General features: G+C 43.0%; 1 protein-coding gene across 4 annotated transcripts in view; it reads left to right on the top strand.

Moving 5' to 3' along the window:
• FAM169A (family with sequence similarity 169 member A) overlaps window positions 1-15970 on the top strand; it is a 64859-nt gene that overhangs the window by 28075 nt on the left and 20814 nt on the right. For 3 of the 4 annotated variants that reach the window (XR_003096441.1, XM_025216640.1, XM_025216639.1), the window contains exons 5-10: window positions 243-328; window positions 1672-1843; window positions 5075-5254; window positions 8498-8626; window positions 10013-10128; window positions 15540-15588. Coding sequence is in view for 3 of the 4 variants with exons in the window: in XM_025216640.1 (XP_025072425.1) it covers window positions 243-328; window positions 1672-1843; window positions 5075-5254; window positions 8498-8626; window positions 10013-10128; window positions 15540-15588 (732 nt within the window). In the remaining variant the exon portion in view is untranslated. The remainder of the gene's footprint in view (window positions 1-242; window positions 329-1671; window positions 1844-5074; window positions 5255-8497; window positions 8627-10012; window positions 10129-15539; window positions 15589-15970) is intronic. The other variant, XM_006034625.3, reaches the window with a different exon arrangement.

Below are 15970 nucleotides of genomic sequence, written 5' to 3'. Positions count from 1 at the left end.
AGCCCCTTGCAGGCTGCAACTCTGCCAGCTTGCAAGGGGAAATCCACTATTTCCTGCATTTTTCTCCTTTAAAGGAGAAAATCTGTGTTTTCCTCTTTAGAATGAGAAAATTCTGATTTTACCACTTTTTTCTATGGTGAGTGGAAACCCGGATCCCTGCTAATAACTTTGTAGTGGTAATTAACATATTTCCTTCAAATTACCCTGGTATACTAACCTCCTATACCTCTGTTCTCTCCAAGCTGTAGCCTTGTACCTTGCTGACCAGTGGTGGGCTATCAATGATATTGTGAAAACATCTGTTCCTTCTAGAGAAGGGCTTCAGCAGGTAAATAGTTCCAGCATTTCGCTCATAACAATTTTTATCCTGCAAGGACAATTGATAATTAACTCCATGCCATTACAAATGATCAGAGATATGTTTTGGATTTGAAAATTAATCTAATAGGTCATTTTATTTAGGGGGTGGAATCAGCTGGAGGGCAGGAGCACATGCCCCTTCCCAGTGTAAGCTGTCTCTCTATTTACCTTCTGTGAAGTTGCGTTGTTCATGTTAATACCTTTGCATGAAAAGTGTTTTGTTACTCTGACAGTTTTCAGGGCAAGTCTTTGGGCTGTGCTGTGTAGACTCCCAGCAATTAACCTCATTGTGATAGTAGTCTCTGCTGGAGAAAGTTGTTGGCCTGCCTGCCTTTAGTTTGCTATCTGTTTGGACAAGGAGTTTGGGCAGTAGCTAGAGTTGATGGCCTACGGTGTTGGGAAGAGGCATAAGGAAAAGCATGTGCCCTGACATCCATTTTGCTTGTCATCAAGCTTGCTTAACTATTGTTAAATTCTAGCCAACACCTATGTTCTTTGAGGCATTCTAGACCTAAATTTTACAGCAAGAGACCTACAGCATGGAGTCCAGAAATACTCAGTCCTGCCACCACAAGCCCTCTTCTGCTTGTCTCTACTTGAAGTAAAATAATAAATCACCACTGCACATACTGTATTTAGATATTTAAGTTAAACTTATTTGGGGCTACTCTCCACACCCAGGGGGTGCGTTAGGGAGGGGCCTCTGAATTCCTTTTTCTTGCCACAGTAAACCTTGGCGCTAACCAGCTGTCCCACTACATCATGCCCTGATCCCTGCCACTGCATACAGCAGTGATGGAAGGGAGTATGCTGGGTGGTCCCTTCCCAGAAATGCTAATCACATGTTCTTTGTAGCAATGCAAACTCTTGTTAGTCTGGAAAGACTGAGATTTAGCTGTTATGTATTATTGTGTTTGGTAAATGTTACTTAGAGGAAAAATATATATTTTTTAATTTTACGTTTTAACCCCCCCTTGGAATTCTATAACCTTTAAATAATCAGGGCACGTGTAATACTGCAGATATGAGGAAAGCTCTGCCTAATCCAGAATTTTACATGGTGACTGTTGCAGTGGTATCAGAGCACTTCTCCAAACCCCCCCCCCCCCCAGAACAAACAAACAACCCCCCCTCAAAACTTGGGCCTGATTTTTAGAAGTGCTAAGTGCACATGTCTTTCCATGTCTTCAACTATACTTATTTTGAGAGGTGCCAACTACTCACAAGACCCCTAATGTCCAACCCTCAATTAAGTTGACTATGCGTTGTTAAGTGATGCATGTTCTTAAATGTTCTTCTATGTTTCTATAGGTGAAGACTGTTGGAGAGAGGGTGGTTCTCTATGTTCTCAATCGAATTATTTATCGGAAACAAGAAATAGAAAAAAATGAGATCCCATTCCTTTGTCACAGCAGCAGCGACTATGCCAAGGTTCTGTGGAAAAAAGGAGAAGCCATTGGGTTTTATTCTGTTAAACCTGCAGGTAAAACTTTTGTGTCTGATTTTTGGCGTTAAAAAAACCCAAACTTTTATTGGGCCTTTTCAGACTGCTTTAATTTATGATTGATATATGAATCTTTTCTTGAATTCTATAGCAGGGAAGATTTTTAGATCAATCGAGAGTAAAGCCACTTTAATATACTGATCTGAGAATAGAATTGGGTTTTTTACATGTTCTTTCCTTATACTTCCTTCTTCTGCCTTCCTAGACTTGCTGAGATGAGGATTTACAGTTACATATTCTTATTCATTTGTGAGAGAGGGAGCTGGGCCTTTTTTTTCAATGTATTGGGTATGATAGTAATGCTCCAGAACTCATCCAGGAGTGAACAACCTATGAAAATTATGATTAATATTAAGATTGTATTGCACCCATCTAGGGTCTGATCTTGCAAGGTCCCTGTGTGCAGAACTCCAGTGAATACCTCTGGGAAGCTGCAGGATCAGCTCTCATTACTACTTATGTGTACTTCAGTAGTGTTTGAGAGCCTCGGTTACAGACCCAGGATCCCATCAGCATATGTTTTCTATAAACACAAAACCAAAACACTGTTTAAATGTATCCTATATTGTTTAAATGTATCCCTATGCTTTTTATACACTTTTCAGTTTCGTCTGAATGAAATCGATTGATTTTATTTATAAATAATTGAAGCACTGACAGCCTTCCATAAATAACAGAACATCCAATTTTGGGCATATGGTTTGGTGCCCAAATTTTCTTACCTTCAGTAGAAGGTTTTTTGGTGACTTAATGGGGTGCAACTGTTGTGTATGCTACTTTAGTGCATTTTAGGAGATTGATGCTTTCCCCTGGAACATCTGGCCTTGGCTACTGTTGGAAACATGATAGCATGCCAGATGGGCCATTGATCTGTTTTGGTATGGCTGTTCCTGTTGGAAGCTAATCAGCAGATGGCATGCCTTTTTGTTTCGCTCATCAGTACTGTGCCTTTGTGAATATAATCATGACACATTGCACATGTCCTCATAGAATAGTTTTCATGCTAAAGGTTAAGCTCATGCAGTGATCACAATGACTTTCTGGGTTGTATTGTTTTATGAGTTTGTGCAAAGAAGGGATGTTTGTGCCAGATTATCAGACCACAGCATGGAAGGTTGGGTACTCTTGGGTTTGTAACAGGGTGGATAAACATCAATGATATTTAAAAAATAAAAATAAAAAAAAAGATTAAAAATGGATTTTTTTAATTTAAATCAGATTTTTTTATTTAATAATATTTTATATTTTTGTAAGATGCTTTTTTAAAATAAAGTTCCACTTTTAAGTTATGTTAAAGATCAAAGATCTCATCATGAAATAGGAATTATAATTTCAAATTATATACTATTTGAGACAATATATTCATGTAACCTTCTTAGAAAAATTTTATAAATAGGTCACAATAGGCCATGCACACACTATATTAGGGGTCCAATCTTATGGGGTTCCCAGAGGCTCCTCTATAGATTAGTAAAGATTAAAGAAAACTACTCTACCCAATGAGACTCAGTGCTAAGTCTAGAAGATCCTATTAAGCATGTCTGTGATGCTTAGTTTCAGTTCTCAAACTGGATTTGTCTCCAGAGATATCATCCTGGCTAATAGCAGTATATGGACATGAGAGATAACAGACCTTATTACCTACCCATCAGCTTTATTGTGTCTCTGCAAGTTTGTATACACAGAGTCAAGCCCTTACCTTCTCTAAAAAAGATTTTTAAGAAGTTAAATGAATAGAGGATTGTTGGGGTGGAGTAGATCTGGACAAAGAAGAGGAGTCTGGAGATAAATGCAAAGAGGGAGGGGCAGTAGAAATAGAAGAGAAACATTTTGAGCAGAATTTTGTTGAAATTGCAAAATACTTCCTTCCATAAGTACCACTTTGCAACAGCTGCTTTGAAGAAAGCAGGAAGAACCAAACTAACTCTCCCACAAGATGTGCAATGAAACTCAGTAGTGGAATGTTTTGTGCGATATATTGAGAACTGGACTGATCTGATGACAATTTGTGAACAGAATTGTGACAAATAGATGGAATTGTCATAGCCAAAGTTCTCAACATTGGGCTAAAGAGAAATGTAGAACGTATGCTAACTATCCTGAAGCCTATTTCCATAGCTTTGAACAAAGGTTATATCAAATGACAAGAATGCACTTTTTGTAGAAAACAGTGGTTGAATTGATGCTTCCTGACCAGTAATTTAAATCCCGATTTAAAACATGATTTAAATCAAACCCACCCTGGTTTCTCACTTCAGCCCTGATGTGGATTCCTTGTGTGACATCAAAAAGATTTAATTTAACCTAGCTGTGCTTTTCCTGCTTGGAAAAATGAGGCTAGTTTTATACCTTACTGTTATACCAAAACCTTTGTGAGGACTAATTGCTTAAGGTATATAAAGAATGCTTTGTAAATGCTATATAGTATGATAATCTGTATCTTACTGTTGTTTTTAGTTGGATTGCAAACTTTCTAAGGGAAAGGGACAGGTTTTCACTGTTGTATGCTGCCTAATACAATGGATCCCAGTCTTTGATTGGAATAGCTAGGTACTACTGTAATTCAAATGAATCATGTTATTAATCTGATACCAGTGATTCCATGGTTATCATTCAGAAAATTCAGCAATTTTAAACACTGTGTTGTCATGGTGCACTAGTTTTTTTTAATGATATATTATTGTGTTACACATGGAAAAATCCCTACTTATTAATGTCTACTTCCTGGTGGTGTCCTAAAAAATGTAAGGTGTAAGGGTTACTTGTTCACTCCTTAAATGATAGCTGACTTGCGTGCTTGTGGTTTAGTCTTATGTACACGAATAAGTATTTAAAAGGGAATGTTTGAGTTGATCATTTTTGCTTTAGCTTCATTCTCTTAATCCAATTTCCTGAAATTGTAACAGCAGGATTCCAAAGGGAGTTCCTTCCTCACAACCCTCTCAGTAGTTTGTAGCCACTATAATCTTGCAGCATCAGATCACAATACCAGACCTGATTTCCCTACCATTTTGTTGCATGGTATATTTTTTGCAGTTTTACAAAGTTTGTCCAAAGAGCCAGAGTGGCTGAGACTAGTTACTGTATATAGGGTACAGCTGGATTGGAGTGAAATAAAATCCCAATCAGTTTAGATTGATCATCTAAAGCTTTACAACAAATCAATGACAAAATGTGTATCTGTGGTCCACTCTGCCCCTGTGATTTCAGGAAGCATATGTAGCTCCTATCTCACCCAAAGTTATCAGCTTCCTGTGCTGGACACAATGTTTGTGAGAAAGAAACATCGTGGGAAAGATTTTGGGCTAACGATGTTGGAGGATTTTGTGGATTCCTTTACTGAAGATGCACTTGGCCTTCGGTACCCGCTGTCATCGTTCATGTATGCAGGTAAACTCTTCAATATGTCCTTCCAGCTTATCTGCATACACTTTCTTTCAATTTCCAAAGAAATATTCCCAGCTGAGTTCAACAGAGCTGAAATAATTTAATAGAAAAACCTTAAATTTAAGCTTAAAATGTGCTACTATTTGATGAAATTTAGTTATCTGAGGATCATAGAACAGTAAGGCTGAAAGGGACCTCACTAGTTGAGCTAATCCATCACCCTACTCGGGACAAGATCATCCCTGACTGAAACATCACAGCAAAGTGTCTGTCTAACCCAGGGGTGGGCAATTATTTGGATCTGAGGGCCACATAGGGAGTTTTGGTGAGCTGTTGTGGTCTGGATTGGCACCCTTCCCATCCTAGACCTAAATTTTGCAGCAAGAGACCTACAGCAAGGAGTCCAGAATTACTCAGCGCTGCTACCACAAGCCTTTTCCTCCGTGTTACTACTTGCAGTGAAATAATAAATCACCATTGCACATGTATTATTTAGATATTTAAGTTAAACTTATTTGGGGCTACCCCCCACAGTGCAACAGCTTACCAAAACTCCCTAAATGACTGTGCTTTGCACTCAGTGGGGCAGCAGAGATGGGGTGGGCCCAGGGCTGCAACAGTGTGGGGCTGGGGCCAGGGCTGAGGCCTGAGGCAAAGCTGTGATTTGCTGCCTGCAAGCCCCTGCCTGCAGAACTGGTGCCTGTCACAGGGGCAGGTGGGGAGCATGGATCTGCTGTCACCGCTGTGTGATCCCAGGGTCTCCATGGAGACCAGTCAAGACCCACGTAGGCAGGTTGCATGGCCAGGTGGATGGGATGGGGACATGGTTGGGGAAGCAGCTGCATCCAGGGCCAGGTATGGGATCTTGAGACAGTGACAGCATGGGGCAAGGGCCAGGAGCAGATCCGTGATCTGTTGATCGCACACCCCTGCCCACTGAACCTGCACTCTTTGCAGGGTCATATAGACTCTTGGCTCTGTTCCAGGACCTTGCAGTGGGTTTGGGGCGGACAGGCCGTGGTGCCCAGGCAGCAGGGTTGTGTCCAGCTGTGGCAACTGGAAGGAGCTGCTGCCACTGAGGTTGCTTAGAAGTGAGTCCAGCTGCTTCACCGCCCCAGCCCCACTGCATGCCCGGGGGCGGCAGGACTGGCTGAACGTGCCATAACCCAGGCTACCCCCTACATCTGGGTTGAGCAGGACCAAGGGACCCGCTGCGGGCTGGACAAAATCCCTTGGCAGACCTGGATCTAACCCATGGGCCATATTTTGACTGCCCCTGGTTAACTTCCATGGATGGAGAATCTACAACTTTTCTATGCAGCCTGTTCTTATTTGGTAGGATTATGAAGTATTCATCAGTGGAATTTTTAATGGTTGGAGATGTGGCCAAGCCACTCCTGTTGGACACTCAAGACTTGCTTATACTTCTGTAGTGGTGAGGGGCAGGGGGTATTGGGAACTCAGCACTGAGGGGTTTGAGCATGCCCTGCCAAGCTCTGCTCATCCTGAGTCCACAGGCACACTCCAGACTGGGGCTGTTCAGGGTTCATCCCCAGCATTAGTTTTCAAGCTCACTGGAGTTTTGAGACTCGAGTAGGGACTGGATGAGTCCAAAGCAGCTTTATTGCCAAAGTTCTGGGTCTGGAGCATATCTGTGAGTTTAGATAGGGAGAGTGCTGCAGTGGTGTGTTTGTCACCTCTTGTCCTGCCCCTTGCCCCTACGTGGGACCTTCCATTGAAGTGCCATAGATTAGTTCTTAGTAACTAGTGTGAGAGGAACCAGCTGCTTGAACCCCACTGTGCTCCAGCTTTGTGCCCCTGGGCTCCATGCTCAGTTGTCAGCTTTACCCATCCCCTGCTGCATCTTAAACATACCCATTGCCACAACTCTAGTCATGGGAATGATGATGGCTACAGTAACTCTTTCAGGACCACATGAAGGGTTTGGACAGACGTGCACAGAAGCAGCCTTGCACAACATTCTAAACACACCCTTGCTTTGTTTTCTCATCAGTATCACAAGAAATGCAGAACAATTTGATTGCATTAAGAATGTCTGTGTATCCATTTCCTGGAGGTCCCTCTGTGATCAGGCTGGCAAGGTCTCCCCTGACCTGTCAGGCTTCTGCAGGTTGCTCTTTACAGCTAGAGATGCTGAAAAAGGCTGAAGACTTAGGGCCAGATCCTGTTCCTCCTGTTAAATGCCTAAGTGTGATCTTATTCTACCTTGGTCAAATCCCTGAAAAACAGTTAAGGAGTGGATGGTTCTTCTGCTTGCAGCTTTTTGTAACTTACTTTCATAACTAAGATAATGGCATGTTGCTGAAGTAGGTACATTAACATGTTATCAGAGACTTGAGCAAGGTAGAATACAATGTGGCCCCCTGACTTTTGCCCTTAATTTCTTGCCTCTCTGAGACTTGTGCTTACTAACATGCCCTTCCCAACCCCAGTAAGGCACCTGTATTCTTTCTTCGGCCTTTGCAAAACTACCTCCTGTTCTAAACCCACCTCCCCGCAGACAGTCTGGCCAACTGTTGTTCCCAGTCTGGGAGGGATGTAACAGAAGTTTTGTCCATGGAGTGGTATACACATCAACAGAAAGACATTTGTGATGCAGCAGTTTCTGGCAGCTACAGAATAACTTCATGTTCTCAACCAGGGTTCTTAAGTCATAAAAAGGTTCCCCAAACCATCATGTGGGGGTAACCAGGGGCATTCCAGGGGCTAGTGCTGGTTGTCTGATATAATGGTGCAGTAACTGACTCTGCAGTCCTGCGGAGTGTCACACAAGTGCCTTGGGTAACATTAATTGGTATGATCGGTGGGCTGGATACAGTATTTTTAGAGCATATCCCCAAACATTTAATTGTAGAAATCTTTAAATCTTGGTTGGATTTAAACTGCTCTTGAAACAAATAACCATATAATTAGCACACAATATCACAAGTAAGGCTGTAATACCTAAAAGTGAGGGAGGTAATTCACAAAAGACAAAAAAATAGAAATTACAGTCCCTCTTCCCTTAAATATGCAATCAAAGTTTTTGAGATGCTGGAAGATGCTTAATAGTGGTTGGGGGTGGAATCAAATGCAAAAAGATAGTTACTCAGGCTAGACAGGTTGGTTCAGCTCCATTTTAGGCATGACGTGAGAGTTGAGTGGCTAATTTAAAAAAATTAAATGAACACAAGTTATGGGTCAATGTACCATGTGGTAAGGCTTTTTTTTTAAATATTTGTTCAGCTTGTAAGCAGTACTTTGAAAAGTACCCAGGTGATCATGATCTTCTATGGGAAGTCGAAGGAGCAGGACACTGGTTCCAGAGAACGCCTATTACCACTATATTGCAGAGAGAAATACTCAAGATGACAGGTAAGCATGCAGATGCATAGCATAGCAGCACAGCTCTGTGCTGGGGTGAGGCAGCACCAGCTCCTGCTGTGCGAAATGTGACAATGCAATCAGGTGTAGTAATGGCTGCTTTTGCTTTGCCTCTCCCCAAAAGGCAGTACCTGGGTCTGCTGCCCCAGTCACCTTTTTTGCCGCCTCCTCTCTGCCACCATTACACTACTGTTAGCATGCTTTGTGTAACAAGTGCTGGGCTCCAGGGGTGGCTATGATGTTCCACCCTAACTCTCTCTGGGTATACTCCCCTTCTTCCTTCCTGCCACGCCTTGATACAAATGTGTACTTTTAAAGGGGAGGCTGCCCCTGGGACCCCAGAGTGAGCCCTCATGCAGTAAAAACTGGGCTCTAACAGCTAGTCATCTCAAGGCCTAATTACTTGGCCTCCAACCTCCCCTGTAGCCATGTCCATGCCTTGTAGATGTTGCTGTCCAACAAATCTCCCTTGTTGGGGCCTTGGCCTTCTTGGCCTTTGCCCCTTTTTCTCTCACTGGGCCATCTAGCCAAGGTCCACTGTCCTGGACCTGGGTTCTAGCTCTTCCTCACTCTGCCCTGGACTCTCCAGCCCTAGTTTCAGCCCTCTTCAGCTTGAGCTACTACCCTCTCATCCTTGGGCATGCTGTTGCCTGCTTGAGTCCTGTGCACCACCCCTGGCAGGATTCCGGGCACTAAATTGCAGTGTGCCTCATGGGTGCCCCACCACAGCCTCACCATCACCCCTTTGCTAGCTGTACCTGGTCCACTGGTTTAAACTTAACCAGAAACTTAAACAGAAACATAGGCCCATCAGTTATAACCAAACTCTGAGCCCACTGGCTGTAATGCAACTCTAAGCCTATCGGGTCTATGAGAAAGCCCTCCTCATCCTGGGTCCCAGCCCCTTGAAAACCTTCAGCACCTTGCGTTCAACTCCCAGGTATAACAAGATCCCAGTCAGTTGTTCAGCTACAGTCCTCTCCCCTGTTGCCTGCAGGGTCAGACTGCCTGCCCTGACTCAGGCCTCGGGCTTATATGTTCCCTAAACCCAGCCTCCTTCCAGTCAGGAGACTTCTCCAGACTGGTTGCAGGTGTGCCCTTTACTGTGATGGGCCACTTGCTGCCTTTCCTCTTACAGCGAGCTCCTGTTTAGCTGCCGGGATTCTAGCTGTTGCAGTTTCTCTCCTTATAGTAACAGAAGCTCTAAGCTTTCTGTTACGTTTAGAAATGGTCAGATTTTCATTGATGATCTATGTTAATGTGTGTGTAAAGACTCTACTTGGAGCAAGATTGGGCCCTACGTAAGCTTGTATTCAGAGCTAGTAACAGGCTGGGTAAACTGTATCTGCATTTGTTTTTTGTTTTTTCTTTTGAAAGCAGAATCCTCTCAAAAAGAGAACAACAGTTCCCAGACTGAGGAGTTGTTTCTGCAGTCCGCCATGGAACCTGAAATGAGAAATGAACAGAACACAGAGACTGAAACACAGCTAAGTGTAGGTACACAGACGGTTTTCTATGTATCTAAAAGTTTGGGGCTTTTTATAGTGTTTGCTAAATTACATACTTTACATCTTTAGTTTTGGTAATCCGGGAGTGGGCAATTATTTGGTTGGAGGGCTGCTTAAGGAGTTTTGGTGAGCTGTTGAGGGCCGCCAGGGTAGCCCCACCCCTTGAGAGGTGCCCTGCCCCCTGGTCGCCATCTTGGGACCGGTAGTGCCGCCCCTGACCTTTCCCACTGGAAGTTCCTCCCCTTGCCCCTAGAAGTACTTCTTTTGGGAAGGGAGTTTGCCAACTTGAAACTGGAAAAAAAACAAATTATATACTAAAAATCAGACATCTACAATAACATCTTTTTATTTTGTTTCAAAAAATATTTTTTCCTGATTTGTGTCTCGTGTATATAGAGGTGATTGTATAATAGCTCAAAATGAAGTCTTACTCTTTTATATTGTGGGGGGGGGTGTTGTGGAGGGGTGTGGGGTATGCATGGGGGTGTGGGTGGGTGTGTGTGTATGGGGGGGTGTCTGTGGGGGGCCTCCCTACAAACATACACCACATTGTGCACAGTCCATGCTGCCAGTGGCAGCAGCAGGTGAAACCCCCTGGCAGTGTGGGGTCCTGGTAAGCCCCAGGACTGCATGTGACCAGGTCACTGGCTCCATTGTGCAGGGCTCACATACCCAAGCCCTGTGCTACCAGGTCCCGACAGGGCCTGGCCCTGGGGCACCAGCACAGGACCTGCACTCCCACCCAGCTGCCACTTCACTCCCACCTGCCACCACGGCCACACCCCTCCCCATCCTGCCACTGCTGCCACTCCCACCCCCCACCACTGCCACCACCACTTCCCCTGCCCGCTACCACTGCCACCCTTCCCCTGCCACTTCCAATACCTTCCTGCCCACTCCTGTCCAAACTGGCCCACCCATCCACCACTGCTGCCACTGCCACCACTTCCCCTGCCTGCCACTGCTTCCCTACCTGTGGGGCCAGGGTCAGAGCCATCCCACGGGCGAGGGCAGGAGCGCAACACATGCTGCCCCCTGGGAGTGAGTAGGGCTCGGCCCCATGTGAGCACAGCAGGGGCATCCGGGGGCCAGGCCAGATGCAGTGAATTGGTAGGCACCTGCCCGTGGGCCAGATGTAATTGCCTGGTGGGCCAAATCCGGCCCATGGGCCATATTTTGCCTGCCCCTGTGTTAATCCTTTGTTAGTTAAAATATTTATGGAACAGAAAGGTGAGCCTTTGTTTTGATATATTTCTAAATCTCTACCTAAGAGACTGGATAAACTCGGAAAAACCCAGAGATAAATCCTGGGAAATAAATTTATAACATTCATGGATTTGATAAAAATCTGTGACCTCTGTATTGATACTTCTGCTTTATCCCCTGCTTCCTTGGATTGTTCGCCCTCAGTGTGAGTCCTTTACAGAAATCCAGGGAGCTTAGACTTCTAGCAGCTCTAGGTTTCAAGCCTTTGTGTGCACTGTAGAGTTACAGCTAGTGCACAGAACCTATGACTTATTATCAGGCTTTGGATAAACAAGCACATTACAGTAAGATAAAAGGGGATGGAGTCTTACCATGCAGGAGATGCCTTGTGGTAACTCTCCTGGTGTCTGCTGTTACCCTACAGCAGGGGTGGCCAACCTGCAACAAAGGTGCCACAAGTGGCATGGGCAGCCTTTGTGGCATGTGGCAGATCAAGGCCAAGACAGAAAGCAGAGTTACAGATTGGGAATGGAGCTGAAAACAGCAGCAGATAGAACAGGGAGTGTAGGGCAGGGAGAAGAAAGCAGAAGCAGAGAAGAAGGCCTTCGTTTCAGTCAGTTTTTGCTTTCCATGGGGTCAGAATGGGCTAACACCTGCCCAGGCAAGAAACAGGCACAGCAGAGCAGCTGAAGTCCCCGTTCCCTTTAACTCATTAACTTTTTGTTTGTTCATATCTCAGACACCTCTGAAGATCATCAATTTGCCACTGACCCTGCAATACAGAAAAAGCTAGAGAGATGCATATTCTGCTGCTTGTTGTAGCTGAATTGAACTGATTTGCATCTCAGGAACTATGAAAAAGGGATTTTTTTTTTTAAGCAGTTGATATTAGTTAATAGCAACATATTGGTGCCCTGTGGTTTGTTGCTTCTAAGAGGCTCTTGTGGTAGGAAGTGTCATCTGAATATACGGTAATGGAAATGCTTCTGGTCAAGCAGGTTTTGCTCTTGTTTGCAAGTGGGTGTTGAATGTGCTAGGGTCACCATTATCTTTTTGTAAAAGGAGCACTAGCTGCTTGCTTATACATTGCAAATTCATCTAGGACTAGTAGAATACTAGCAAGCAGATGGTCCTTTCCTTTTATCTTCCCTGTAAGTTAAAGAGTATGAAATGGCTGAATGGTGTTTAACAACTTGTACTGATGGATTATTAGAGGGCTTAGGGAGGAAAGCATTGCTAACAGTGGTGTAACTATGGCCGGGCAACTGGGGCAGCTATCTTGGACTTCTACTTTGTGGAGGGGCAGAAAAAAAATGCCTGCTGTTACAGTGCACAGAAGCAGCCAGAAGTTGTCATTGCTCTTGTCACAGCTGCCTCAGGTGCCCAACTGTGTTGTTATACCTCTGATTGCAGCTGACCTCCTTGCTACCTCCTGGGTGCATCTACATGAGACACTGACTGCCCAGTAGCCAAAAAACAATGCACAGTAATACGTAACAGCACGGACAGTGCTAATACTCTACTGCACAGTATTATTATGCTACTGTGCAGTAGCATCACGTAAAAGATGTTGGCTGGTGCCACTGCACAGTAACTCTGGTTTCTACACATTTAGTACTTGCTACTACTTTAGTACTTGCGCAGTAATATCTTGTGTAGACACCCCCTGTAGCCGCCTTAGGTGAATATTCAGAATATGACTCTAGAGCACAATACTCATCCAAAGAGTGCAGAAGTGCTCAAGCATCAGATATGTCAGTCAAAGACAACTGTTTACTGGAGACTGTTGTATCACAGACAAATATAAAGTACAGTGTACAGACTACATTCAGTTCCCTCACAGGAGGATGTAGATCCCTTATGTACATATTTGAATTCTCAGCTAAATTTGCCCACATATGGATATACAATGAAATACAGGCAGTCCTCGGACTTACTACACAATTGGTTCCTGAAAACCCTGTCTTAAGTCGAAACATTGTAACTCAGAACCACTTTTCTCATAAGAAAATGTTATGAATGGGGGATTGATTCCTGAACCAAAGCCCGATGCCCTATTTTCAGCAAAAAATACCCCAGAATTTTGTACTCAATCAATTATAGATGAGTAATATAGCTACATTAATGTATTTATATCGTAAATAGAAATCATATTGATTTGGAAGGACTTCTTTGAGATGACTTTGCTGGACTTTTTGAAGGGCTCTTGGTTAGACTTTTTGAAGGGTTCTTGGCTGGAGTCTTCTCGGGAGTCTTGGCTCCAGGTTTTTCTGGAATCTTGTCTCCTTTCTTAAAGAAAGTGTCCAAGGAAGTTTGGAGAGATGTTCTCCAGGGAGATGGGGGACACAGCGAACTTGTTCGCTGGCACGGTGTCGCATTGGATCAAGCATTGTAAGTTCAAACTGATGTCAGAAAGTTGAAATGGTGTCAATTTATAAACGTTTAAAGTGCGAAACGTTGTAAGTCGAGGACTGCCTGTATTTTAATATTTTGTTAAAATATTATGCAGCTGTTTCTTGGGACAGAAATGCTATAACGTAAAGCTAGGGTATTCAGCAAATACTGTTGAATGTTAATGCATGTGAACTTGTGTTCTACTAAACAAGTAAAATGGACTTGGTAGTAAACAGGATGAAGCTCCTAAGCAGAGACTATTTCAGTAGCTGGCAGGCTGGCTACAAAATTAAAGCTTAACACTACTCTGAAGTGAAAGCCAAAGCTTCCATTGACTTCAGTGGTGGCAGATTCAGGGTTTTCGGCACAAAAATTAGTTACTGATGTCAGAAATTCATAGTCCAAGTGAAATGAGTTCAGCTAGTGCTCCTGCTTTAAATAAAAGTGCTTCCCAAAGGAGAACTGAATAGAAAATAATGGTGATTTTTTTTCTTTGAGTCTGTAAACATCCTAAAGCAATGACTCTGATTCTGCTTTAATTCATAACCATAAGTTTCCAACTCTGAAATGTAACAATGCCAATTGACTCCACCGCTTATCTAAGCAGAAATCTCTGACATCTCTGTTTTGCTGAAGTTGTTTGATGCAGTGATACAACTATGTCCGGGAAGAAAGCATTTAATTGCTGTTAAGGTTTCCAGGGTGGTGAACTAGGAATTCAGGTTTTACAAAAATGTCACCACCTATTCCTATACACAGAAGGCAGAAGGAAACAGGAGATGCCTATAATGTGAAGGATTTGAAAGATTGTTGGAGAGCCAGAGTGTCAAAACAGCCCAACCCCTTCCAAACTGCTCAAACCACTGGTAGCTTTTTTCCAGAGAACTGCATTAACAATACAAAATTCCGTAGCCTACTGAGAACTTGGGAGCAGTGTAAGTTAGGATAAACTTTCCAAAAAGTGCTTGAATGTGTAATGCAAGGAATAATATACAACTAAACCAATCCTTCTATGTTAAAATTTGTATGAAGCCATCTCAAATAGTAATGTATTACAGAATTGTTGTAAACCACTGATGGTCTTGTAGAAGAATATATTATTTGAACAATATGACCGGAAGTTCAGCAGTGCAGGGGGAGATCGTTAGTGATGGCTACTTTAGGTAATCTAGTCTAGGACAGTATAATTAATTGTAGCCTTTTTTAAGTGAAGTTTATACTGTTAAAAATGATTATAAAAATAGAATTGTGATTGGTGGTTCTAGATATGGCTAGAGTAACCTTTTTATTCACAAATTTAACAGACTTCTAGCTGTTCATACTCTAGCTAGTATACATAAACAGGTTTTGTGTTTTGTTTTCCTGACTTATCACCTCATTACCTGTAACAAGAGTTAATAAATTTATTACCAGTTTTGATAATGTTAAGTGTGAATAGGTGCTCTTGTATTGCATGACCATTTGAAGTAAATATCAGAACTGAAATGTAGAAAAAAATATATTTAGAACATTTTAAATTTAAATATATTTAGAATATTTTTAGAGAAAAGCAGATTACTCATGGGAAAAGATGATGCCGCCTTTTTCCTTGTTTCTTCATTCCTCATTCCCTTTCCCCTCTTTAGAATGTAACTGTTCTTCTAAGGAATCGTTACTTTGAGTGAATGAATTCTTCAGAACGTAACTAGGGTTTGGGTGGCTCAGCAGTTTCAGACAGAAAAAGGTAACTTCAGTAGGTTTTGTTTTTGTTTTTAAATAACCTTGTGTATGTTTGGTTTTTGGGTTTTTTTCTGTAGACTGATTCTTCAAAGGATACCACAGACATGCAGGCAAGCAGTTCTGCAGGTAAAGTAAAATAAAATAAAAAAGTGCTGATTTATCAATATTGTCCTTGCATTTTAGAGGATAGGGGTCCACTTAACTATTTTTAATTTCTATGCATCTCTATTTATTCATATACAAAATTAGATATAATATTATTTATAATCTTTTTGGGGTGTTGTGAGGCCTAACTATTGTTTAAGTCAGGGGTCAGCAGCCTGTGGTCCTCAGACCAGTTCTGGCCAATAAAACCCTTGGACCCAATCCATGGACATGGAGTGCCTTCTGTGGGCACTTCCTGTGCCACCTTGGGGGTGGGGAGGGGACGGGACACAAGCAGTGGCATGGTCCTAGGACCCTCCCACCCACTGACCTGCCTTTGACCTGGGGTGGGGCAGCCCACAGC

This window comes from Alligator sinensis, unplaced genomic scaffold (assembly GCF_000455745.1).
Source record: "Alligator sinensis unplaced genomic scaffold, ASM45574v1 scaffold290_1, whole genome shotgun sequence".
In the NCBI taxonomy this organism is placed as follows: domain Eukaryota; kingdom Metazoa; phylum Chordata; order Crocodylia; family Alligatoridae; genus Alligator; species Alligator sinensis.
This window is presented reverse-complemented; position numbering and strand designations above follow the sequence as displayed.